Source organism: Brachyhypopomus gauderio, chromosome 7 (genome assembly GCF_052324685.1).
Source record: "Brachyhypopomus gauderio isolate BG-103 chromosome 7, BGAUD_0.2, whole genome shotgun sequence".
NCBI classification, from domain to species: domain Eukaryota; kingdom Metazoa; phylum Chordata; class Actinopteri; order Gymnotiformes; family Hypopomidae; genus Brachyhypopomus; species Brachyhypopomus gauderio.
Window position 1 is genome coordinate 17,162,911 of NC_135217.1, and position 27,047 is coordinate 17,189,957.

Sequence of the window (27,047 nt, forward strand, 5' to 3'; positions counted from 1 at the left end):
GTGAATTTTACACACGTATCATCATGTATTCGTGTCTGAGACAAATGTGAGCTACAAAATATCCCAGAAATAAACATTTCATATGCTGTATAGAACTATGGTATTAAAATAGTTAGTGATACCTTCACAAATGCTCGGTGACGTGGCTGCGCGAAAGAATAACTCAGTCAAGTGTAGCAATATATTTTATTTTTGAAACCCTATTAAATAAATTAGTATATCAGTCGTGATGAACTGATATACACAATGTTCAGGGTGATACAAAGTGTCAATCACAGGTGGAGGTAGGACGAGAGAGAAATCTCTTACTATAGAAACAGAAACAATGGCATTAGGAAGGCAACCAAGAAAACAGCACACACGACAGTGGGACTCTAATGTTTGACAGAGAAAGATGGTTAAAGAAATACTTAGCATATGTATAAAGGGCAAACCTCATTTTGTGTGTTTAATATTATGCATGCAAATCTCACTCAGCTCTGTTGAAAAAGCCAGTAACACTTAGTCCATAAAGCAGCATAGAAACCACACAGAGGTAATTATATCTCAGACTGCCAAAATATTCATTCTTCATCTCCTTCAGTACATACTGTATGAAACACAAATACATAGCTTATATATTCATCTGAGGTAGCAACAATTTCATCAGCTCACCCTTAAGCGTTTATGTCCAAGGTAATACAGAAATCTCTTCTGATTGTCAGTGAGAGAGCTTACAATCTAAATAAATTGGGGGAAAAATCTATTCATTCTCATTTATGATCATGTTGCTCTCATAACATTAAAAGTAAACCCTGTTTATCTGAAGTTCAGACAGACTGTGATATTGTAATATGATTTCCCATGACTAATAATAGTTAATGTGACAATACAAAGAGTATTATATCTTTAGTTTTAACTAACATAAACTTATTAATTTGTTAAAAGTTTGAAACGAAATGTATCAGTATAAACAGAAAGTTTCAGAAAATCAGGATTTACAACATTCATAAGAAATGGTTTACAAAACATTTATATACATAATTCATTTTTTCATAATTCATAACAGTGTAAACATGGTTAATATATCCATATATTTTAGCAAACATACATGCATACATATTGTACATTCAAACATAAAAGATGCATCTAGCAAAAAAAAAAAATAATCTTAAAGGTACACCAAGTAAAAACATCCATTAAAAAGAAACACAATATTCAGAAAAAAATGGTATTTTACGGTCATAGTTATGGAATGTTACACAGAGACAAGCTTTGTAGGACCACATAAATTCTTTAAGCTGGAAAATGTCTTATGGGAACACTGGTCATGACAGTCCTGACCACTTAGCCCTATGTCACAGCAAATCCTATGGGGATATGAGCAGGTTACTAGGCTACGAGCGAAATGGTGAAATCATATTACTTAGTGTACCTTTAAGCGTGTATAATTTTACACAGGCTTGCTCACATAACATTTAACAATAAAAACAAATAAATACTTTTATAAACAATTTATCACGTTATAATTTTGAAGCAATTAAAATTGTGAAATTCTTTTTTCCCCCCCAGTAGTCATTGCACTGACTAATAAATGCTGCAGACCCCACACGTGCAGGGTGTATGATTCCGACGGAGACTCCCACACAGAGGGCATGTATGTCATATAATGTATGTAATGAGAATTATGCTCCAAAATAACAATGCAGTTAATGTTCTACTCGATTCAATTTATATTGCAAAAGAACATATTCAGCCCAAGGATACTATTGTGTTTGTCTGCAAATAGAGAAGAACGTAACTGAAACAGTAATGTTTTATTCATAAAAGCCTTACCATAATCAATAGATTTAAGGCTTTGGCTGTGTCTTCAGCTACAATAAAAATGTAATTTGGCTCTAAAATTCCAAGGCCAAGTGAGTATCCCAAAAAAACGAGTCATTATGATGTTCTGCGGTTTACTGATCTGGAGACTGAACTATGGAGCCAGGGACATGAGGGTGTCACTGGAGGAGTTGGAGAGGGGGCTGTCCAGCGTGGAGATGGGCACAGACTCCTTCATTTGCTGTTTGAGCTCAGCGATGGTGCGCTCCAACTTCTCCCGGGCCTCCCTCTCCCTACGTAGCTCCTCCTGGAGCTCTTCCCGGTCTTCTTCGGCGCGGTCCAGCCTCTGGCGCAGCTCTGATAACTACACGTATACAAGTAAACACACACACACGTACACAGTCGGTCACGGATCAGGCAGGGCAAAAAACGCAAGAAGGAACGTTGATACTTTAGAGGGGCTCCACTAGAGGGCAGCACATTCCCCTTTCCGTCACTGAGAAACAGAGCAGAGTTTCAAGGTGGAACTCTGTTAGCCCAAAGCTGGTCTTAATGGGGTCGTGAGCACAGGCCTGCACAACACTGCTGTTCATGAAATGCGTCCATCCCCCCCAGTAGAGAATATTCGTTACGTAACACGTGCGTGTTCATCACAGTGCCGGCCCTAGTGGACAGCAGGGCTCAGTAGTGGTGGTGTCGGCCTTACCTGTGCGGCATAGCGGCTGTCCTGCTGTCTCTCCCCTCCCCGCTGCTCCTTACACCTGCATCCCGGCAGCCTCTGCTCCTTCTGCGCCTCCTTCTGGCCACGCGCTGCTACCGCCGCTACCTGCTCCGCCGCCTCGTCCCTGCGAAGTACCTGCAGCTCCTGTTCCGAGGGAGGAGAAAGGAGGTGGAGTTGGGGTCAAGCTCACGGGGGTTTGAGTTGAGGTGGCTGAGGTTGTGGGACAAACGTCGCGCCTGGCCAACCTTCTCCAGCTGCCGCTGTCTGAGGTGCGTCGCCTGGAGCTTCTCGTGCTGCAGGCCGTACAGCTGAAGCACCTCCGCCACAACGCCGTCCTTCGTCTCCTCCACGCCACTACCGCACGTCTTCTCACGCGCAGCCGTGTCCGCCGACACTCTCTGCCACTCCTCGCGTGGGCCATCGCATCGAGATTGGCTGGTTGAGGTCGTTTTTCTCGACCCTGTAAAAAAAACACGAAAAAAATAAACAACAGGGCATCAAGAAATGGCCCACGGCCACACCCTCACACCCCCCACGCATGACAGGCACGCGAGGACAGACCTGCAGTCGCAGATGCCCTGGGGCCGCCGTCCCTCCCGTCTCTGGGCAGACGCTCGCCGTCCGTCTGCTTCTCTCCGTGGTGGAGCTGGCTTCCCAGCATCTCGGCCCTCAGCGTCTCCACGCCCTTCCCAGCCACGCACGCCGAACTCTGAATGCTGGGACCACTCATCTTATCGTGCATGTAAAGGTACCAGCTGGAGAGGAATACAAGTGGAACCATGAATACGAGTGTTAACTGCCAGTTGCTACTACTGTGGAAAACTAGACTTTGGTATAAATGTAAAAATCTAATTTTGTGAATAAGTTGCACCAGTACTCCTACCTTACATTAGCATTGCATCTTTCTAGCTCAACACTTATTTGTCATTACAATAAATGCAAACCCACATTTCTATGTGTGTTTATAAACAGTGATCTTCAGTAGCAGCAAGGTGTTGCATAAATACAATTTTTAATTGTAATTGTTTACAAGGTAAACAAGTTAGCTGTACCTTCGCCACACGAGGTCGAGTTGGCTGGGGTCCTCCTTCACACTGGCGAGCAGACATGGGTCGAACACATAGGCGGGCAAAGGAACTGCCTGTGTGGAAAAAGACCAAAGGAGAACCTGTTGGTCTGGTTTCGTGGCTGTGATCTGGTGACAGACGCAGACGGTGCTTATTACGGGCGGCTTACCTTCCCCTCTGAGCCACTTTCACATAGCTTCTCCTTCCCAGAACAGAGATTTAATCCTTCGTCTGCTTCCACGGCCTCCTGCCGCACACAAACACAGGATAGTGTGTCAGTGCCGCCCTGCTCAGCGTGGAGGGGTGGAGGGGGATTATCTGAAAGCTCTGAATGCTTCCTTATGGGCAGGCTGAGCTCCGGGTGACCCCGCAATGCAGGAAGGCATGTATGAACGAGACCGGGGGGGCGAGTTGGGAGGGTGTATGTTTCTAGGGGGGGTGGAGGTGCCTTACAAAAGCAGGCAGGGGCATAATGTTGTTTAATGAAATGCCCCAGGCATCACGACTCATTGAGAAGACCCTGGGGGAACACGGCAGAGCGCCTTTTTGCCTAGAGACCAAAATGGCGCTTTTGTGAACACCTTGGGACAGTGTGCTGAGATCAGCCAAATTCCTATTAACAGACACAATATTGGCAACAGCTGACGTTTTGCCCTTACCACGATTATATCTCGTAGACGCTCAGATCACTATCAGCCAGTGACAACCGGAATGATTTAGTTTATGTTTCCTGGAAACCTAGCAGGCATTGCGGGTTCGAACATTTGTGTCTGCAAACCATTTATGTGTGAAGTCACGCGTAAAGACTCCAGACGACTCTAGTGTGTGTGTGTGTGTGTGTGTGTGTGTGTGTGTGTGTGTGTGTGCATGCCTGAGTGTGTGCACACACACACATGTGCATACGCGCATGTCTGGAAGATGTCATATGGCTTTAGCAGTGAGGGCTCCACACTGTTATTTACAACATGTGACATGAGCGTTCCAGCACCCCCCCCCCCCCCCCCAACCCCCCACCCCCCCACACACACACCCCGTACCAGCACATCGGCATGGCTGGACGGTGACCTCGCCGAAATAGTTCCGTCGCGCCAGACCTCTGGGTCTGATCAATAACCCCTGGAGCTACGGCTCCAACTTCACTTTAACTCTGGGATGCATCTCTGTTCTCTGTCTCTAATGAGCCAAGGACAATTTACAATGGCAATCAATAAAAACAAGGCCCATGGCGTTTGTAAGGCTTTTCAAAAGATTCAAAGAAAATTATCAAATTATTTATTGTAAATATTGTATTATGTAATTAGATTGCTTACTTAGATGGTTTATTATTTATTTATACGTCTAGAATTTCCACCTTCTGTTCTGAGAAAGTAAGACTGCTTACTGTTGCAAAAACTAATCAGAGTGGCGCTGGTATTTGTGTCAAAAACACAAGTGATTCTTTGCTTTATCTTAGAAAAGGTTAATAATGGCTATTAATAGGTGTGTTCAATCAATCTTTCCTACACTATGGCAGCCACACAAGTCCAAAGGTCACTTGTCTGCTCTGATTATATTTCATTATGTGTAATTGAAACTGAGGTTGTACTATGGCGAAATAAAAAACAAACGTATGTTTGCTTTCAATATTGTTATGCCTGCCATTGATTATACACCATTCATTAACACCATCACGTGATCCATCCAAATGTAATAAACAATTTAAACTAGCAGTGATGTCAGACGTGCAGTCACTGGCCACTTCTGTTGAGTCTCCAACTAACTATTATATAATGAGCTGGGAATTGACCAAATGTTCTGAAAGTTGATTGGTTCAAAGGGAGGCTGGAGCCGGGGGTCTGCGATTTCATTGGCTGGGAGGGAGGTCCCGCGAGGTGAGGGCTGTGCTCACAACGGGAGAATGGCTATAGGCACACAAAACGTACTGGCCCGGCCTCTCTTGAGCTCTCTGTCTGTCGTTCTTTCCTCATCTCTCCCTCCCTCTCCCTCTCTCTCCCTCCCACTCACTGGCTCACTCTTTCTTCTCTGTTTCTCTACCCTGTTGCCGTGGTTCCTACTGTTTGTGCAGACTGTCAGTCGGAGCTCATGGGCCAGGCGACCCCGGGTGACCTGCGTCCTGTGGCTTCGTCTGGGCGGGTGGGGTGGGGTGGGAGGGGCACTGTCTGTCCTACCATACACCCAGGGCAAGTCAGGTTTGCTGTTTACTCTTGATTCATAGCCTTTAAGAGTTGGCTTTGGACACAAGTGCCGTCCCCCCCAGACACGTCCCACTCCCCTGCTGCAAAAAATGTCTCTCCTTGTTTCTAGAGAAACATTCTTGATCCTCACAATTCACAAAAATCTCTAAAAGGTTTTCTCATTAGCATTTGTTTGTGGCTCATTACGATCACTTACTAACGTAACCAATTTGATACTAACATAACTAAAGTCAACAATGAGCACATACATTAGCAACCAATGCAAAGTACTTTCTCTCTCTGTTTAAAATACATGTTCTTCATATGGGTCACACATGTGTAAGCCCAGGCTCGAGCAAGAGGAATATGTCTGACATTGAAAAAAAAAATTCATTGTAAGAATGTTTCCTAATAAGCGTTTTTTTTTTTCCCCCAACAGGCTGAATAAACAGCAAGAAACTCTTACCAGATGTGGCTGCTTTGTCTCTGGCGGGAGACTGTGGAACTTGGTCTTCAGGCCCTCCAGCAGAGCCTGCAGCTTCACCTCCTCCGCCGTGCCCTGGTAGCGGCGGCCGAGCTGCAGGTAACGGGGCCACATGGCCGAGTCGAAGCCCCAGTGACACGTGCGCTTGTCGGGCTGCCGGTGCGAGTGCATGACGAAGCGCTCGGGGCAGAAATGGCGGCGGCACTGCGAGCAGCGGATGCAGGAGGCGCGGGGCTCCGTGTAGAGGCGCGGCTCAAACAGGCCCTGGCACTTGCCCAGGCACCGATGCTCCACCCAAAAGCCTCCACCTTCCTCGCGCTCCCGCTCCTCGTCTTCCGCAAGGTCCTTGGGGGGCGCGGCCAGGGCGGCGTCGCCCGGGTGGAGGAGGGTGTTGCAGAGGCGCTGGGCGTCGGTGAGCGTGATGAGACCACAGGAGGGGGCGCCGGGCGGGAGGACCCCCACGGCCTTGAGGACGTGCAGCTGGGCGCCGTCGCACCGAGAGCAGTAGACGTAGAGCTGGTCGCACACCGAGTTGATCTGCTGCAAGGAGAAGTCGCGCAGCACGGTGTTCAGCACCTGGGGCAGGCAAAGCCGCAGCTCCCCCCCCACGGAGAAGCACGAGATGGACTCGCCCTGCAGGGAGCACAGGGCCAGCTCCGTGGAGCTGTCTGGGGGCACCAGCAGGGGCCCTCCTGTCACACTGCCCTGGCTGAGCAAAGGGGCCAGCCTCTCCAGACCGTGCTGTCCAGAGAAGGCGGCAGGACCGCCCAAAGAGCACTGGCTGCTCAGTGTGAACTGGGCCAGGGTGTGTCTGAGAGCAGGACTCAGGTCCAGGACACTGTCCCGTCCACTTTTTGAGTCCTGCTGATAGCCAGGATCATGGCTGCAGCCCAGATATGCGGAGTCCTTGTCCACTTGCTCAGTCTTTATGATAGGCAGCTTTAACAATGAGGATGGTGATGACGAAGTCGACGAATCAGAGACCTTTCTGCACGACAGGTTAAGGGCGGCCATTACGCGTTTCTTTATTGGTGTGGTATCTACTGGTCGCTCCCGCATCAGCCTCTTGAGTGGTGCTCTAAGGAGGGCCTGGTCCTTGTCAAGGCGAGTACGGTTATTCTGGACCACTGCCATGTTACAGCAATTGAGATGTCAATCAGGTGATCTTCAGTGACACAAGGTTCGCTGTCTGTCACTCAGGAACAGTTGTTTCCTTTTTTTATAAGCTGAAGATCATTATCCTGGTCTGTGCTTCAACTCTGTGAAAAATTAGTAATTGTAAAAATCACTCCTACTCAATAAATCACACTACTTAATTTATCAGTCGATTGATCTGTAAGAAACACGTTTACATTTACATGTTTATATTTCCAGCTGGCTTTAATTTGATGTTAAACAGAAGCAGAATGTTTTACATTTTGCACAAGGACGTGTCCAGGCAACCTTCCCTACATTTTGAGTTTGCCTACTTAAAGTGATACGATTTACTACAACCAGACAGCCTCATCAATGCAGTAACAACTATTTTACCAACACGTCCATCCCTTACGTTTACAGAATTTCTAGTTCAAGCCCAGATATCCTAAAGCTACATTTACTGAGCTACATTTTCCTAAAGCTACATTTACTGTCTTGTCAGCGTTATTCAAGTCACTTTCATTGTGTGTTAATAACATGAAATGTGTACATTGTGAAATTTTAAATATATTTCCCAAAAGAAAAAAAACGACTACAATTTTACGTTTTAAATATTTCGGCTAAAAGTTCCGCTAAACTGAGGTAAATCCTCAGGCGGGCTTTAGTGCCGTCACATACACGTTTGAGTATTTTATTACACAACCGCGCCGCTCGCGTCCTTTACGCAATTCCTCGGAGCAACTGCAGCACATCCTGCCCTGAACTTGTGTGGAGGTTACTGTGTTTCTCTAGACGCCTAACCCCTTTTTCCTCGACGAAGGGAACATCACCAGCTCCGCCCAACTTATACCGAAACATAAAACCGCATTCAAACATCCGAGGAAATTAGTGTACTGTAATATTTTACAGACTATGGATCCCGTTTGCCGCGCTGAACGTGGATACAGAAGATAATATGTCGTGTTTCTAATCTAGTATCATAAATGTTTTTTTTTAAGAAAACACAAAACCGTCTCGGTGCCCTATCTTTTAAGCTTCAGAAATGACTCATGAATGTAGCTGCAAGTGACAGACATTCCACCCCCGCCTACAGGTCCAGCTCCCCGGTGTCCTACCCTCCCCCCCTCGCTGTGGTAATGACATTCACCACTCCAAAGACCTCTACGGGACTTACTACCCCCACACTGCCCCACACACGTCTGCCTCTCACAACAAACCGTGAAAACCGCCGTCGTCGACGACAATTTTGCCAAAAGTTGTTCATTCAGCGAGCGTAAATAAGAACCGTGTAAAGGGAGACTGCGTGTTTTCCCCCCGAAGCGCCCACTGCAACGTTAGAACATGATCTCCCCAAAGCCCCGCTGAGGCGAGCCTGCTGTGGGCAGGAGCGAGACTGCAGTCGCACGCAGCCCACTAACCAAATGTTTCCATCAGCGTGTCAATTTCCCAACAAACACCTTTTGTAGCCGAGGCAAACTGCCCTTTGAACTTGTTTCAGATAAAAAATACCCAGGCTACATTACATCTTTAGACGGCTGTAGGCTGCCGTTCTGTCGCACGTACGGCGGGTCTATCTAGGTTACACTACGTAAATGCTGCGGTCGCAATGTAAACGAGTCTTAAACGCGTTAAACAAGCAAATAAACCCTCTAGGTCCATAAATATCACCGCTATCAAATTAAATCTGCAACCCATCGATGCATTCAGTAGGGGGGGAAATCGTACCGTACCTCTTTACCTCTTTAGCTGAAGCATAAAAAAATACCGTCCCCAAATTCAAGACGAAATCCTTCACCGGAACGCCAGAATAACAATCGTGGATCAATAGTCGCCTGTTTAATGGCTATAGTGGGGTATTTACCATCTGAGGCATCGGCGTCTCCGTCGCTCTAATGACCGAGGCGAACGCTCGGCGGTGTGACGTCAGGCCGCAGCCCGGCAGCCCACGTCACCCCACGACATCCTGCTCGTGCTCAGGCTAGACGGGGTTGAGCGGGGAGGAAGGAGCTCTCGCTGCCTGGGCTTTTACATCTGGCACGCAAATACGTGTGTCGCAACTTTTAATGAGAGCTAGTCGCTCTTATTATTAACTAAAGTGGCGCGTCAAAGAAAAGACCGAATGAACACGTTCGCAGAGCAGATGGCAGACTATAGCAGGCAGCAGTCGAATACATGAAATAGGTCTGATGAGTTACTGATATTACGTTTTAGGTGCCCCCCGTTACTTTAACGTGTAACGTTGATTTTGAAGACTTGGTTAGGATAACAATGTAATAATTTGTAATAACTAGTGATGATCTGTAAGTTATTTGAAACGTAGATTCAAAGACATTAGCACAAACTGCTAGCATGCCCTAATGCACCATAATAAATTGAGATTAATCATTATTTTAAATCCTAGACATGATTTAAAATTACTCTGGGGAATTATATCAGGAGATTGTGTAGTTCAGTTTGGTTGGCGTAAACAAAAGTGCCTTGCCTTCTCACCTTGGGACAGTGCTGTTGTTTACATTTGCTATGTTGTTGTTGTTGTTTTGGGTTGGTTTTTTTAGTCTGTTTGTTTGTTTGTTTTTTTGCTATTTGGAGCAATTAACTGTGCAATACCTCACATATATTATGTGATGGAACAAGATGGAGTCTGACCCAAAAGACAAACTGTTCCACAAGAGGTCCATTACCCACACCCCCAAACCCTGCTCCCAAATGGACACGCTAGCTATGTGCTTTTGTATATTGACTCATTTTGACTGCTCCGTCTACTGGACTGTCTGCATCTGTCACGTGAAGCTAGGCAAGCATTTGCATTCTCTTTTGTCTGATTCTCTGTTAGCATAATGCAAATAGTGCTCATTTGCGTCAGACTTTGCATTTCCATGCTGCATGTCTAATATAGGCTAACTCCCTGGTCTGTCTAGGGCACTATGACTCAGAAGCAGCAGGAGGAAACACCTGTGTGCTGGCTGATCCAGATTATACGGACTTCATTACTGTTCCCTGAACTGCAGAGGTCACACCAGAAGTAGCATACAAGTACTGGCTACAGTCACATACATTAGTTAATAAGGCCTTTCCACCCTCAGCTAAAAAGCAGATTTTTCTAATAGTTGTGTTAAAATATTTTGGCCATCAAGACATTATGTTCTAGAGAACTGTATATTAACATAGTAAATACGAGATTATATTATAAATTGTTTTTTGCATACAGACTATCCTGATACATAGCTCTGTGACAAATTAAGACAAACTGAGCCACAAAGTTCTGTTCTTTGTAAATTACCATTATTTGTTCACATTTGTTAAATGTTGATATTTGTTATATGTGTACTATTTAATAACATTTTATCTGCTTTGTATATGCACAGATTCTGTGAATTTAGTTATTAATCTTCAGGCATATATTTTTCAATACCTACTAAATTAATCAGTAACTCCACTGAAATTATGAAATGTATTATATAGTTACAAGATTGAAGAATGGTTTAGTCTTTATGATTTATTAATTAAACAGAAGAGGAAGAAGAAGCAAAATAGACACTTAATTAAGGCTAGTCTCTAAAATAAAAATTAATTCTAACTAATTTCTGTATAATCATTTAAAATTTTCTTTCAACATTTAAATTTTAATACATCCATTGATCATTTTGATGGTTGTGAATGTCTGCTGTATAAGTTCTGTTTGGCCATAAAAAGACTGAAACTACAAGGAGAATTAACTTTGGACCTAAAAGCAGGTTGGTGATCTGTGTCGATAGTGTCGGTAGTGTCGATAGTTTCGGTAGTGTCGATAGCTGTCCAAGGTGTGAGGTTCCTGGGTATACCATTTGCTGTGTTCTTGTTAAGAAAGACAGCAGTATTCCTCTTGAACTGTGTTACTCACTCAAAGAGAGCTCATTCGAACCTACTAGTATCTAAATAATCTAAATTGTGGGTAAATATTAAATGGTCACAGTTCAAGATAAGATTTCCCTGTCATGAACCAAAGCTGCTAAGTCACAAATTACCCTAAATTCTTAACACTTCTTTAGCAGACTTTATAGGTTTGTGTACTTCTGAGTGTATATCATTGCGTACCAGTGTGTATGTATGGCTGTGTTTTATTTTTATGTTAACAGATATTGGAATCACCCTGTACATTGTCTCCTTCAGTGGCATTTATGTGTTCCTAGGCTATTACAATGCTAAAAAATGGGTGACTGTGTCACTGGGTGATGACAGCCCTGGCCTAATTTATGGACTAGTTGTAATTCTGTTGGGGGGCCGGTAACTGGGCTGTGACCTGAACCGGCACAGACAAACATGCAGGCACACCCTGGCAAAACAAGTCTTCCTCAAATGTGGGAATGAGTCATTGTTGTACCGTCATTCTAGAAAACAACATTAAATGCAATTCAGCATCTTCTCCAGTCTGGTGAAAGTTCACTAACTTTATTTCGTTCAAGTCATTGAATTTCAACAAACCTGTCTCATGGCAGCACTGTCCAAACATTCACAGCTGACGCCATAGATTACAGCTAAGCACTACTTCATGGTACACAGACGGTAGGGAGTGATGGTGTGTTAAGGAAATGTTAGACTAAAACACACTACGGAAACATCTAGCTAGCCACCAACAGCTGCTCCGTGTGTTTTCCACGCTCATCCTGTTATACACACAGCTCTCCGTCTCTCCCAGGCAGCAGGAGACCAGTTTGTATTTTTGGAAACTTCAAAGTAGACAGCTCTCAGAATACACACAGAGGACAAAACAAAGACACAGAGAGAAGACGTTGTTGCTAGGGAACGCCAGAGAAACACTACAGTGTGCTTTGAACAGCATGACATAACTGAATGAATGAAACTCAGAAACATATTGCTCATTCGTAATAACACTCTAATAGTACTTCTTTTCTTATTGATATTTTGCTTTGGCATGTTCATACTGGACTGTGCAACATATGCCGGGCCTGTAGAGAAGTGTTTAATCATTTTACACAAATAATTGTAATATGTAATTGCTCTGTGAATATGAATTGCAGTATTCCATAATGTATGTCTTCTCAAAAATAAGCAATAAAGTTTTATACACTGGACAGTGAAATTACACAGTACAAATACAAGAAAACACTACTGAGATATAGGGGAAAATAAATTATGCATTATTTAAATGATCCAAATCCATTTAGGTAAAAATGAACGTCATAGTTGTGTACACACTGAACATAAGAATCTGAATTATGCAAAATGCAATTAAACTTATTTGTTTTATGGTTAACGAGCATGGGACATGCTTTCAAAGCATTTTTTCATCTGGAAAACGAATGAAAGCAGACGACATCTCAGCAACTGAAGAGAAACTCTGTGTCAGTCTGGCCCTGTTTTAGAACTCTTCATGTTCAACTCTTGTTGCTGTTTCATTCTGACTTGCTCAAGCGTTAGGCATCCACCTGGAAGTTAGAACAAGACAGGAATCCACGCCATGTTTCCCTCAGACCCTCTGGTCTCAGGGTCTCAGATCCTTTGTATGCATAAGCAATGCGCTGCATTTCCTCACCCATCTCATTGGTCTGTCATTGGCATAGAAGCGCCATCAAGTGGTCTAAAATATATCCCCGTGCGTGTGTGCGTGCGTGCGTGCGTGCGTGCGTGCGTGCGTGCGTGCGTGTGTGTGTGTGTGTGTGTGTGTGTGTGTGTGTGTGTGTGTGTTAGGGGGAGGGGGGATATCTGGGTAGACATTTAAACAGCCGAACTTACCCACTGGTTTAGGTGATAAGGAAACATAGCCTGTAGCCTGACTTAAGTGCAAGTCATCTCGAACTCGACGTTCTGCCACGTCTATAGCTATAATCGAAAGAAAGATTAGACCAGGAATTACATTTCAGCGCTACAAAGAAACTATTTACACAAGGTATAAAATGTAAAATAACTCACTTTTCCGAATGTGTTTTCTTTTATTGGGGTTTGGAGTAAAAACCGTAAATGTTTTATAGCTGTCAAAGGAAACACACTGGCATGTTATTGTGTAATATCCGGGCTAGTGTGTAAATGTGCTTAATTTGTTTAAATGTTTATTTGGCTAAAGCAGAGACACGAGCAGGCTGCCATGGTTTAGGGCAGTCACCATATGGTTTGCAGCTTTGCAGAACACCACCAACAGCATGGACAACCAGATTTATTGCAGTAATTCCTACCTGTTCACTTCAGCGTGTGCCTTCGGATGCACTTTTGGCGATTGCAATTTCGCAAGTCCAGATGTTGGAATTGTGGATTTCGTTGAAGTCGCCGATGACTTCGCCATCACCTTAAAATTTACTCTCTGTTGTCATAGACCTGCGCGTGCTGTCATGGTAACACCGAGGGCAGTTGATACCCTTATTCCAGCAGCTAAACTCTCAATGCTGCAGTCTGCCTGTCTCAGCTGTCCTTGTTTTCCTATTCATCATTTGGATCTTAACTTTGTCGGATGTTGTATAATTCTCGTGGTTGCCATTTTGAGAAGATCGGATACAATCAGAATTCTACGAAACCTAGCCTAGGTCCGATCTAACCCAGTTAACTCCTGCGTGATACTTCCCAAACTGGAGATGATGGAAAAGCTTCAACTAGCTCAAATCTCTCTCTCTCTCTCTCTCTCTCTCTCTCTCTCTCTCTCTCTCTCTCTCTCTCTCTCTCTCTCTCTCTCTCTCTCTCTCTCTCTCTCTCTGATGATGGAACATAAAATGAACACATGTAAAACACTCAATCCACACAATATCCGAATATTGACACATTTAAATTTAAAGCACTGATATTCATTATGGACACACTTATAAAGTTTAAAGCACAGATATTCATCATTGAAACATTCATAAAGTTTAAATATTAATTATTGACATGTATAACGTTTAAAGCACAAATATTCATCATCGAGCCAGTTTCACGCGTGCATAATAAAATTTTGACTAACAGTTTATTTCAGAGGGGAAAAACGTCCTAACACCTTAATTAAATATTTAGGCGTTTGTTTGAATGAAATTATAACTGCATTGCTGCAAATTTAAGAATGCACTAAGTCTCAAAATATCTTACAGGTATTTTCAAAATCGAGGGGATTATAATAAAGGATGATATAAGGGCATGCGTGTGAGTCTCGGTCCTCCTACACCGCAAGTGGTGCTGTGGCAGATTCAGTTCCGTGCGCCTGGCAGTTTTTTTCGTTCTCTACTTTTACCTTTGACGCATTAGAACATGACGGGATTGTAACGCTCTCGGAAAACGGTCAGTGTGACATGGGTGATCTCCCCTGTTGACTTCGGACAGGTAGGTGTAATTGAAGTGCAATTAAATGAGGAAAGAAACCCCAGAAATGGTTTTTTTAAAGAATTGCATGGGGCCGGTTGTGCGATGGGAGGAGCGTGCGTACATGGTCCTGGAAGGCAATCTATAAAGCATCCTATTCTTCTGACTTTCATTTTCTGTCTTCGATGCTCCGCAAAGTTGTGGTGATTTGTCACCGTGACGATTTCCCTGCTTACTATCGGCCTTGTGAAGGAAAATTGTCAACATTTCTCGATGGCGCTGCAAATTAAGGAAGTGTAGCACGAGATTTGTGCAAGGGTTCTGTCACTTCGCGCACACACGCCCATTTTTCCTTGCATAAACAGAAAAAAATGACGATATTCGCCATCATATTAATGTCAGGTATAATTTGACAAACTGTCAAAGGCGCCGGGCAATACAGGTCAGTATAGTTTTGATGAATTTTTATTGCATGCTATTTTAAAAATAACGTTTGTCACGTCAAATGTAATCTCCCCTGACTTATAACGGCCTGTGTCTCGGTAGAAATGACTATCCTCGACCCTCGACACGTCGTGCGTCAAATGTAGGTAAATGACGAGATGACACCTGCGCGCGATACTGATGCTGCACTTTAGCGCGGTGTTTCCTGCTACGTCCGTCACGTCGTGGCCGTGTGAAAGCAGCCCGACCTGCGCTGTAATAACACTGGAGCGCACGCTGCCTTCCTGCATCTGGACTCCTGTACCAGAGCAGCTCAAGACACACTTGGCCGATCCAAACAAAAGGAGAGCGTCATTTTTCGCTGTATTGCCACATTTTCAGGGCACAACCACTACGCTATTGCCCAGAGTTGATAAATATATATATATACCGTACAAATAGGCGCCATTACCCTTAATATTGAAATGAGGTTGTGGGCATCCTTTATTTTGCAGCTGCAGCGAAACACTAGGGAAGCATCTATGAACCAAATAGCGTAAACTATCAGGTATCATAGGATGAGATTTATGTTAACGTTGTTTATTGTTTATTTTCTTTTCGTTTGTAGGCAACCGAATATCTGGAGATTCCCTCCAAACGATCTAGGATTATTGCGATACTACTTTGCGTGAATGCGATAGCCTGCAGGTTTCTCATAGTTTATGAATCGACAGGGTGAAGTGCAATTGATAATATAGACTACTTGGTTCCAAAAGGAGGCATTTCCGTCTCGTTTCCTTTATTCTGAGCTAATCTGATTTTCTCGTGGTGGTGCGTCTGCTTACGGACCACATTAAAGTTCAAATTTTCTTCTCGGTGTAAAACAGCAAACAGCACCCTCTTTGACGTCCTGCTGCAGCATTCAGACTGAATATGAACAGAAATTAGATAAACCTATCAGTGATCAAATTTTTTTTTCTACACATTGGTGTATCTTGCATAATAATTGACAAAAGCCAATTAACTGGAGGCCCAATAAATATTTACTGCACACTGTTTTCTGAGAGAATTTGCTAGATTTAAATGTATTATCAATCTGAATCTGCCTCTGTTACATTTATAGTTTACATTGATAGCTACTAAAATAAAAATATTATGTTAATCCACTATTGGACAACATACGTTTGTGTTAAAGGTCTGAGTAAGAGACAAAAAGTTACAAAACAATACATTTTTGAAAGATGAATATATAAAAAAAACGAACCACAGACCAACCTTTCAAATTCAATGCAAATGCAAATGAGAGACATGCAGTCTTCAGTCTCAGTCACCTCCATACTTCATTTCAGTGTCCTGTGTCCAGACTGTGCGGCACAATGGAGAAAGAGTCCCAGGCAAAGCCTGAACCCGCCAAGAGTGCAAGCCCTCCAGCCACGACCACCACCTCTACTGCCACCAGCTCCACCCTCAGCCCCTCCCAGCAGACCAATGGCATGCCGAAAAGCACCACTGCGCTCACCGCCGTCACCACCTTTCACAATCAGCCTCCGCCCGCAGACAGAAAAGTTGTCCAGGTGACTAAAGTTCTTTGTGTTCTCCCCCCCAACACCCCCCCCCCCCCCCACATACACCTTCAAACATTAGTCTGCAGCCACACTGCACCTCTTAAGACAAAACCCCACCCCCACCCGCCCCATGCCGTGTCTTTCTGTGGTATTTGTCCCCGCCTTCTTCTCCTGTGCTGTGACGCTTGACCCCTCCCCCCCAGGTAATCCAGCAGACCTGTCGGCAGTCCCGGGGCTCGGCCGCCCACTTACTGCAGCAGATGTATGCAGCCCAGCAACATAGCGTGCTTCAGCCAAGCACTCCACAGCAGCAATGCAGCCGGCCAGCTTCTGCTCAGCAGGTGCAGAACTCCCAGCGTCTTATTTCACCATCCCCAGAACCCCCATCCCACCCACACACACACACACACACACACACACACACCTCCCCATCCCTCTCTTTTGCCTGCTGCTTGCCTCTGGTTAGGGGAGGTGATCCTGTCGCTCACCTCCTCATGGACCCATATGCTTCTTTGTCACATCCAACGCCTCTCGTGGCTGCCTGCACTCAGACCTCCACTGTCCCTCATTTTTTACCTTGTCAGCTTTATGAGCTCTCGTGCCTTCCGTTTTGCTAGGTCACCCCCTTTTCCAACTTCAGGCATGACACAGGTTGATTGCATCCACATGTTTTTTTAGTGCATGGATTAGACAGATGTTTCTGAGCAGTTGTCATTTCCCACAAAGCTCTTTGACTGCAACCACCCGCACCATCCCTTCCACACAGCAACATTAAGCACGGACCAAGAGGGTTTGTTTGTGTGGAATGTGAATTTCAGTCTTTTTTCCCTGTCAGGTCAATCTGTTTGGGGACAGACTGGCTCCCTCCTTTTCAACTGCTGTTTCGTCATCACAACAGACTCAGAAAGTGGTATGTGGCAACACCGGATTTCAACGCTCCCCTCCCCCCGCCCCTTATCTCACTCTCAAAGTAGCTCTGTGCCATTTCCCTTCCTGGAGACTTTTCTGATTTGCATACAGCACGGACCTGTCGCGCCTGAAGTTCAATCGCACTTCACAGCGCGCTTCTCTGCCTTCTGCCAGACAATCAGTGCTTCTTGACTGAGGAGCTTGTAGGGTTCAGGTCGTCCAGCCACTGGCTGTGGCACGCTTCTCTTTTCGTGACACAGCTCTGTCCTCATCACTCCTCAGGTGTCGGCGCCTTGTGTGCCAGGGTCTCCTCCAATGGTGAGGGCCAACCCAACCTCCAGAGCCTCCAGCACCAAGCTCTCCCCTCAGGCCCTTCTCCTGGGAAAGAACCCCTGCAGTCAGGCCCAGATGCTTCTGAGGGCTCAGATGGTAGGAAACGCCACTTTTTTGATCATCTTCTCCTTTCCATGTGACTCATGAAGACCAGTAGTAGCAGATCATTTGGTTGTGCATATCATAATATCATTATATCAAGATCATTATAATAACAGTTATTATGTGTGCAAGAATAGGTGCTTTTTGCTGATACGTTAAAAATAATGAAGTTTAAAACCGGAGGTACAAAGGATCTCATTCAACATCTGGAGATAACTTTTAGACTTTGATGTATTTGAAGTTTAAACTTTTTACCAAAGTTTTTGAATATTTGAGAAGATGTGATGATCAAAATTAAATGTAAAAAAAGTCCCTACATAAAATATCCTTTCATCACAGCTAAGATGAATGTCAGATTACACAGACCACCCAATCATGTCAGAATATACAAGCAGTGACAACTTTATGAACGCCTTCCATTTTTAGGAACCTCTAGATTTTACAATGTTGTCTCAATCATGCTTGATCCGTCTCACAGCCACGATAGCGGCCTCTTCCAGCACAAACAACTTAAAACCAAACTAGAGAAATACTGCCATGGCTTCTAGCCAATACTCAATTTCATTATCAAAACTTGAGAGCATCAAGTCCAGCTACTGCAACACCTCTATCTCTAATAATTAATACCACCCAAGTTTAGTTATCATCACAGACCTCATACTACTCACCCGGACACACATCCTGTATCGAATTTACTCTTTTGATGTTCTCAAAAGGGACTCAAACAAACACTGTACGTGTTAGTAGAACACAGTTCTTAATTCGACACAGTAGGAGTTCATTTGACACTGGGGATTTTGCTGTTCATTTTGCTGGTCTTACTTCTGAAAGTGGATGGAAAATTGAGAGGCAGGAGCATGCGAAAGCATTTCCGCCCACTCTTACTGTACTTGGCCGCATTGTTTCGAGCGAGCCGTTACTCACCCGCTGCTGAATGATTTAGTGACGTCCTTTTTTAGACGGGGCAGTGACTAGCACGTGGCGAGCACAGTGGCTGACAGAAACTAGAAATTGGGCGTTCGGTGAGCGGCTTGCGTTTTGCTGCTCAGCCTGGTCTTTCTCCATCAATAAAAAACAAGTGTGGGGGTCTCTGGGAGGCTCACAGCACACATCTTGTGGCTTTTTGAGGCGGACATGTTGTCTTTGCCACATCAAAAGCACTTTGCTGTGAAACTCTATATTCAGGCATCCGAACACATGAGCAGGTCTTCCATTCAGTTATAGTAGCATCTCTTTACTTCTCTCTCTCTCTCTCTCTTGCTCTCTCTGTTTTCTGTCTCATTTTCTGATCTCTGTCTGATCTGGCAGTTAATTCTAACGTCTGCAGTGCGACCTGATGCTCCTGTCCTGTCCTCTTCTTCCTCCTCCTCCTCTTCCTCTTCACCTCGATTCCCTTCTTCACAGGTGAGCCCCTCAGTCAGTGTTAATGCTCTGCTTTTTCACCTTCAAGGCAATGGTGCCTCTGTGGTGTCATTTTGTGAGTGTGCACTACACTCGTGACCACAACAGCAGTCGTAGCTCTTTTCCTTGTGACGTTTGAGAAATTCCTTGCTGTAACAACATAAGTTTCCCTACCTCTCCTCCCCAGCTTCAGAACCTCACGCTCCGCCCCCCGCCGCCTGGCACTCTGACCATCCCTCCAAACCTCCCGTTGAAGTCCGCCTCCCCGGGTCAGCCCCCAGCTCTGTCCCGCCCGCGAGCCCCCGCCTTCAGCTCCAGATCCACCCCACCGTCGAGCACCTCCGGGAAAGAGACGCCCACGTCGGCCGAGGCCGCGACACTGCAGACGCCATCCGCGGCGCCGAAAGCTCCACCCGTGCGCCATCTTACAGTACCGCCTCCATGTGAGTCACTGTCACATACAAAAAAAAACAACAGACTAGCATGCGCTACTGTGTTGGGAGCGTAATTCTGAAACGGCGGTGTGTCTTTGCAGCCCTCTACGCGCCGGCCCAGTCTCACGCCCTGGCGAAGCAGAAGTTGGCCAGCGGTGGCGTCGGAGGTGGGGGGCTTAAGAGGCCCCACAGCCAGATCAGCATTCCCCAGCACCCTTACCCCCAGAGGCAGGCTCACCCCAGCTCCCCTCCAACTGCACCAAAGAAGCCCTTGCCAGAGCTGAAGCGTTGCCCCGCCTCCCAGCCTGTTCAGAGCGGCCTAACACAGGTCTCTCCTGTCCCCCTCACCGTCCCCACTCCGAGCAGGTCCCACCTGACCCCGCCCACCATGTCCCTGCCCTTAAGCTCCTCCTCCCCTGGCGGATCTTTACTGGCCACCAAGCAGCTGCTAAGGATCGCACTGTCCTCCGCGTCCGCTCAGTGCACCAACGGCCAATCGAAGGCCGCCACTGTGTCGCCGTCCCGCGAGGTCGTTCAGTCGAAGCCTCTGGTGTCCCCCGCGCTGTCCAAGCCCGAATGCACTGTACAGTCACCACAGACTTCGACCCCGTGCCCCCAGTTGATGCAGCTGTCTCCTTCCAGACAGGCCACCGTGCCACGCCTGGCCTCCCCCCAGAGGGCCTCCCCTCCCTCCCCTGTGCTCCCCCCCGTGTCCACCAGCAGTAGCACCTCCTCCGCACCACCGTCTCGGTCTCCCCTCACCTCCCGCAGCCCTGCGCACGCTGGAGACACGTCTGCTGAACCGAGGGCTTCCGCAGACAGACGGAAGCAGGGAGACTGTGCCATGCAGGCCCCCCAGGACCTCAAACTCCCAGCATGCCAAGCAAAAGGACCAGAACAGATCCATACAGCACAGACTACAGCAGCAGTCCCTCAGTCCAGAGAAGCTATGGACAAGCCCACGGTCAGTCACACTGTGTTCCTGAATATGAATTTGGACCGCGTTAAGACCAGGCCGGGTCCCAGTCTGCAGTTTGTTTGGGTTTTTTTTTTCTCATTACATGCATGTGTGTGTCTCCCAGGTCTGTAAGAGAATGGCTGTCTGCTCGGAGGACTCGATGAGTGAGTGTCACGCTAAGCTGCCTCTCAAGCCCGAGGCACTCCCCGTGTCAGTCAGAGCATCGCCCGCCGACAGAGACGACATCTGTGAGGACTTGTCTGCTCATTCTGACAACCACTCAGGTGGGCGGGATCAGTCTAACGGCAGTGTAAAACCGGTTTGTCTTTCAGAATGTATAAGCGTTAATGCTCCGAAAGAGGTGCATCAAACTAGCCACTGTAGTTAATGTGGATCGCGAACATTTCAGTGGGAACCATTATTATTCAAAATTATTTGTTTTCCACACAGACCTGTTGCAGCCTATTAAGTCTTTAACCTTCTTACATCTAACATCAGCGTGACGTGTTAGACATGAAAAGGAACAGCAGTTATAATATATAATACAACAATAATTAAAACTTAGTTAAATAAGTGTGAACCTCAAAAGATTGTAGGAGACGTTCGTAGGAAATGTTCGTAGGAGATGTTCGTAGGAGATGTTCGTAGGAGACGTCCGCAGGAGATGTTCGTAGGAGACGTCCGTAGGAGACGTTCATAGGAGACGTCCGTAGGAGACGTTCGTAGGAGACGTCTGTAGGAGACGTTCGTAGGAGACGTCTGTAGGAGACGTCCGTAGGAGACGTCCATAGGAGATGTTCGTAGGAGCCATCCGTAGGAGATGTTCATAGGAGACGTTCTTAACCTTGCTGTTGCTCCACCTCTCTAGCTATCTCCAGTCTGTCCTCGGACCTGTCGCCGGTGCAGTCCATCGCCACGCGGCCAATAGAAGTATCTCCCAGGACCTGCTCCTCTCCAGCCAAGTTCACAGGCACGCCGGATGGACGACCCCCTCAGCAGCCCCCCTCCAGCGACACGGGCCCAACGGGAACCCAGCACTGCCCGGATCCGGCCGGACCGCTCATCCTCACCCACCTGGTGGAGGGCTTCATCATTCAGGAAGGACTTGAGCCATTTCCGGTACAGTGCTCAGCGGTTTTGGGAGTAATAACATAATCATATGGGTGTCGGTAGCTGGGCTTGCTGGTGCACTCTTTGACTCTTTGATCAGGGCTGCCTTTCAAAAATGCGTTCAAGCTAGCAACAGCATTCTCTCCAGACTGCACGAACAATTAAAACGTGTAACGTCTGGAGTAACACTTTGGCACACCCAGCACGCTCCTCCCACTCTTGTGAAAAAACGGCCCGTGCTTCAGTGCTTTAGCTCAGTCTGGCAGGATGTTATAGGCGCTTCACCTTTTCGCCCTCAGGTGAGCCGGTCATCTCTAATGGTGGGAGAACACTGTGGTTCAGGACTGAACGGCGTGAGTGGAGCTGATCTGTTTCCCACCTCCACGGAACCCCCAGACGACTCCTCCGACTCCGATGATGAGACCGCCGTCACAAACAGTGAGTGTCACATATACCATATACTAGCAATCACTATGCTGTTAAGGGCCCTGTGGGGACCGTATGTCCCGTATTTAAATATTCTGCTGATGCAATCCTGGGTGTCAAGACCAGTATAGGAGGAGCTAAGGGCGTGTCTTATGTAAATGTGTATAAGTATGTAGGACTGGGATTAGGCTGATGCCCTCTGCATGCTCTCTCTCTCTCTCTCTCTCTCTCTCTAGATGGTGTAGGAGGGGGACATAGGCTTGTGTTGCAGTGCCAATTCTGCAAGAGGAAAGGAACCGCCCAAACGTTCGCCCGCTCCAAACGCTTCTGCTCAAAGGCCTGCGCTAAAAGGTGGAGCTCCAGCTCAAAACCACACACCGCACACTGGAACTGTACTAACCCTAGCCCTAAACCCAACCCTAGCCCTAACCCTAAACCTAAATCCAACCCTAGCCAAAAACCTAACCCTAACCCTAAACCCAACCCTAGCCCTAACCCTAAACCCACCCCTAGCCCTAACACCAACCCTAATCCTAACCCTAACTCTAGGGCCTGAATGATAAATCCAGCGTTATTAATTTATGTGTTAATTTTCTTTTAAAACCATATATGCATATGAAAAAAATACATTTAAAAATGGTTACTGACCACAGAGACAGCAGGTCTGAGTATGCCTTCTGTGTGTACCTAAGGAAAGACACACAGGACTTTTTAAAGTAAAACTAATATTTTTAATATGCAATAAATATTATAGACCTGACAAAATAGCATATGACATTAAAGATTAATTCTCTCTGTGCATCATTCTACAAACTACAGCAATGTGTTTACATGTGCTGATGTGTGAGCTATTTTAACACATCGTTTATTAAGAGAATTTAAAGTATCACTTTAATACATGCGTACAAACTGGCAGGATGTGGTCAGAAGTAACACTTCATCAGATGCAGACAGCAATGCATCAGTGTTTGTGATAGTGCTTCCTTTATCTTCACCTGGGCAGCAGAGTCATGTTGGGTCAGTGTGTGCGGGATTGAACGTGGGGGGGGTTGAGCTCACCCCACTACTCTGCTTTATTGGCTTTAGGTTCAGCTACACCAAACGCTTCCGCACCTTGAGGCGTTGTGTGAGTGAAGGGGGCCATCGATTGGAGTGCAACGGTGGAGAAGAGGATGACCTGGAGGAAGAGAGCTTCCAACAGGTTAGGATCTTGTATCTCGCCAGCGGCACGGGTCTCTTAAGTCGAATGGGACACACACCCTCAGATTGGCACATTCTAAGGGTCTGGCTTTCCCTCACAGCCTTACTGACGTGATTTTACGATTTTGCTTCATGACACTGGCTGTTATGTGTCAGGCAAAGCATGGCACCACGGAGCAGTGGAGGATTCTCCAGCGCCCCCTGCAGGAAGGCGAGGACGAGACGGCGGCGCCAATGAAGACCAGGCTTCGTCGGCACACAGAACAGGGGATGCGAGAAACGAGGACTCGGGAGACGCCGAGCGAGACGGCCAGTGCCCCATCCTCACCGTTGGACCCGGTGTCCCCCGCTGGTCTTTCAGCACATCCCAGACCCGCTCAGTGGACAGTAGACCAAGTCTCGAGCTTCATATCCAGCTTACCAGGTAAGGAGATCTAAGAACTGAGACACATCTGAGATTCCTAAACGCATGCACAGGCATTTTCAGTGTTCTGTGATCTTTGTGGGCTTTTTTGTGGTGTTTGGGGGAAAAAAAAAACCCACCACAAAATATGGAAACTGTCACCTCCTCAGGGTGTCAAGACATCGCCGAATCCTTTCGAGCGCAAGAGATTGATGGACAGGCCTTGCTCCTGCTCACTGAGGATCACCTGATGAGTGCCATGAATGTCAAACTAGGGCCAGCTCTTAAGATCTGCGCCCGGATCAACTCCCTGAAGGAAGGAGGCAGGTAAAAGAGACGAAAGCACAGAAAGGAAGAGAGACACAAAAAGGATTCGTTTGCCCGTGTGGACGATCAGAGCACTTGCCAATAGAATAGAGCCATTTTGTGCACTTTAATCATAAGAGATTTACGCGATAAAGTCAACGTGTTCGAGATAACTTGTGTGTATTTGTTTGACCTGAGCTAGCATAACATTACAGTAGCCTAACAGTATCCTTAGCCTCTGTTTGAAAGCATGATAGCAATATAATGGTCTCTTTCTGTGAGCATAATACAAGACCTATATACAGTCATAGTAGGAGGGAAATGTTTGTGTCTGCTTTTTGTATGGGTTATTATAATCAGGGTTGTTGAGTTTCTATTTTTCACTGAGAGGAAAAGATTACTTCCTGTGTCTGTGGAGAAGTTGGAAAAGAATGGAAGTGCTATTATTGTGAGCATGTCCCATTGTAGATATTTTCTTAATGTACTGTATATGTGTACATGTATAGCAATGCAGTGCTCTGTGTGTATAAATCTATACAAATGTTTTGTGAAGGATTTGTAATATTTAATATATTTGTCTTCTAAGGCTCTAGGAAATACAAATGCAAGTGATTTCAATTTTTAAGCCTTTTTAAATAACATTTGACATGCTGACAGGATTATGTAGGCTAAAATAAATTTTATGAATCTCCTTACTCCAGTCCAACTGTGAAAATCAAACACGTCACAGTATGTTGCAGTACAGAGAAAAAAGTGTAGGTACTTGAACGCAGTCTCACCCAATCAAGGTACAACAAACGTGCCTTTATCTGAAATGGAGACCTTATGAAACTGCTGTAGGCATTGTGCTCTATATTGTCATCAAAGTGTTGTTTGTCATTGTTACATTACCTTTCTTGTGCCATTTTTGATTATTTAATTGATTAAACAGACTACATTTTGTTACTGAACTTTGAAATTATTTTCGTGTTGAAAATTATTTTTGCTGAATGAAATAGATGCAAAATTGTTCTGGGCTGATTAGCATTTGACATCTAAAGCCAGTTTCTTGGTCAGTTTGATATTTTCTTGTAAATTGTGTAAATTGTGTGTATCATTTTCTTTCTTTGGAAGTTCATATAGTTCTCCCTCGGAAATCAGCAGATAATCACTAGATGGCAATCTTGTGCAGAATATATATCATTGTCATCCAGACTAAAATACCACGTCATAATGGTATAATCAAGTATTCCAGAGGCACAATTAAAGTTTTTTTTTAGTTTTTTAATAGTTTTAAAATGCCTCACACTGAAATTCACTTAAATTGGACTGATTATTAAATAACATAGTCTCAGCGGAAAACAGTAAAACAGTAAACGGTATTATCCTAAACTGATGTCTGTTGAATACTCTAATAGTAACACTAACTCAAGAGGGTTACTATTAGGGAGGGGATGTTTGATATTCCAATTTACTGTTGCAAAGCACTTTGATTTCACAATCAAAGATAATTTGCTGCAGCAACATGGAGAAAGAAACATTCAAAAGTGTTGGACCTCTTCATTCACCTCCTAGTGCTATTTAATCTATATGAATATTTAATCCCATTGGATTCCCATAAGGAAAGGAAACAGTTTACTCACCCCCCAAAAAACAAATAAACAAATTAAATGCACTTATTGCAACACTTTACTGAGTGAAATAGTGAAAATCAGTTGGTGTTAACAAATATGAAACTTCTGGAAACTACTGGTGGTTGTATACTTTGAGGTGTTACAATTTCTGGGAACCTCCAGGTGTCACTCAGATCTGGTGTCAGCTTTCAGTGCTTTGAATCCAGAAGGAGCCCCAAACTGTTCAACAGGATTCATTTGCTCATTATCATGAGTTATTATGAGCACCTGAAGATATTTTACTGCTGTAACATTATTCAGACATTTTCTTATCATGGTTACTTAACTAACTCTTTAAAAAGGCCCTAATTCCAAATTAAACCTATAACACGTTTATCATTCAGTCATTACTTCCAACAAGACTTCAAGGTATGGAATGCCAAAGGTGCCAATAAAATTGCAAAAATATTTTACTCCATATTGTTTTATTTTTAAGATTGGAGTAAAAACGATTCGATTTTCCAAAATATGCAGTTATGTGTACATTATTCCAGCTCTCAATAGATGTAGTGCTTCCACTAAATATTACAGTTCATGACCACAGCTATCTTTGTGGTGTTCTGCATCCCATCATGCAACAGTGGCACAAAATCTTTCCCAACTGGACAGAACATTCATACATTCACATGACCGCGTAGCATATTGGATTATTTATTGCATATTACTGTGGGGACCAGTATGTAGTATACAATATATAATGAGTGCAGTATGTAGAATACAGTATGTTGTAGGTGATTTTGAACGAAGCCAGAGGGTATATGCAAAATCAGGTATTGTGCACTATGCACTTATTTGTGATGGTAGTACATACTATTCTCGTGACTTTGGAAGGGAGGGAGAGAAACACGAGTGCAGAAATTGAGCATCTATTCTTCACTGAGACACAAACTAACAAAGGAATCACTGGGGTGAGCTGAATAATAAAGCAAAAGAAAGGCGATAGCACTGGCAATAGTTATCAAGGCATAGCAACACAGAGGAGTAGCGATTTCACTTGGGGCGTTCTTTGCACGCAGGAACAAGGAGCCAGGCACGCGACTGGATGAGTGTTCACATGGGTTTTAAATAGAGGGAGAAAACAAAGAAGCCAAAGAACACACAGGTAGCAAGCAGTCAGTAATCAGGTGAGTGGGAGCGGAGCAGGTGCAATGTGTAGGCGTGTACATCGGGCGTGGGCGTGTA

At 45.2% G+C, this 27,047-nt stretch overlaps 2 protein-coding genes and 1 long non-coding RNA gene across 11 annotated transcripts; 1 reads left to right on the top strand and 2 right to left on the bottom strand.

The window, feature by feature from the left end:
- Positions 1-172: 172 nt before the first annotated feature.
- On the bottom strand, positions 173-9,398 carry skilb (SKI-like proto-oncogene b). 3 transcript variants are annotated; one of them, XM_077012171.1, is made up of 8 exons: positions 9,248-9,398; positions 6,232-7,508; positions 3,761-3,838; positions 3,577-3,665; positions 3,086-3,279; positions 2,770-2,984; positions 2,510-2,668; positions 173-2,167 (listed from the first exon to the last, which is right to left on the bottom strand). In XM_077012171.1, exons 2-8 carry the CDS (start codon positions 7,381-7,383, stop codon positions 1,958-1,960), a joined length of 2,097 nt encoding a protein of 698 aa, XP_076868286.1. In that variant the 5' UTR covers positions 7,384-7,508; positions 9,248-9,398; the 3' UTR covers positions 173-1,957. The 3 variants fall into 3 exon arrangements, with proteins under 3 accessions (XP_076868286.1, XP_076868287.1, XP_076868285.1); XM_077012172.1 differs by having other exon boundaries at positions 9,125-9,382; XM_077012170.1 differs by having other exon boundaries at positions 9,117-9,382.
- Positions 9,399-11,798: 2,400 nt separating this feature from the next.
- Positions 11,799-14,777, bottom strand: LOC143519094 (uncharacterized). 2 transcript variants are annotated; one of them, XR_013132354.1, is made up of 4 exons: positions 13,557-14,777; positions 13,297-13,355; positions 13,120-13,200; positions 11,799-12,812 (listed from the first exon to the last, which is right to left on the bottom strand). It is a non-coding gene; the product is annotated as an uncharacterized LOC143519094 (long non-coding RNA). The 2 variants fall into 2 exon arrangements; XR_013132353.1 differs by having other exon boundaries at positions 13,120-13,206.
- Positions 14,516-25,163, top strand: LOC143519087 (uncharacterized). Of its 6 annotated transcripts, none has more exons than XM_077012160.1 (15): positions 14,516-14,664; positions 16,416-16,640; positions 16,835-16,972; positions 17,467-17,541; positions 17,823-17,969; positions 19,284-19,379; positions 19,564-19,819; positions 19,912-20,774; positions 20,893-21,052; positions 21,637-21,887; positions 22,178-22,316; positions 22,541-22,655; positions 23,391-23,505; positions 23,661-23,928; positions 24,078-25,163. In XM_077012160.1, exons 2-15 carry the CDS (start codon positions 16,443-16,445, stop codon positions 24,236-24,238), a joined length of 2,982 nt encoding a protein of 993 aa, XP_076868275.1. In that variant the 5' UTR covers positions 14,516-14,664; positions 16,416-16,442; the 3' UTR covers positions 24,239-25,163. The 6 variants fall into 6 exon arrangements, with proteins under 6 accessions (XP_076868275.1, XP_076868280.1, XP_076868281.1 ...); XM_077012161.1 differs by having other exon boundaries at positions 14,537-14,664; positions 16,430-16,640; XM_077012162.1 differs by lacking the exon at positions 14,516-14,664 and adding an exon at positions 14,848-15,085.
- Positions 25,164-27,047: the final 1,884 nt, after the last annotated feature.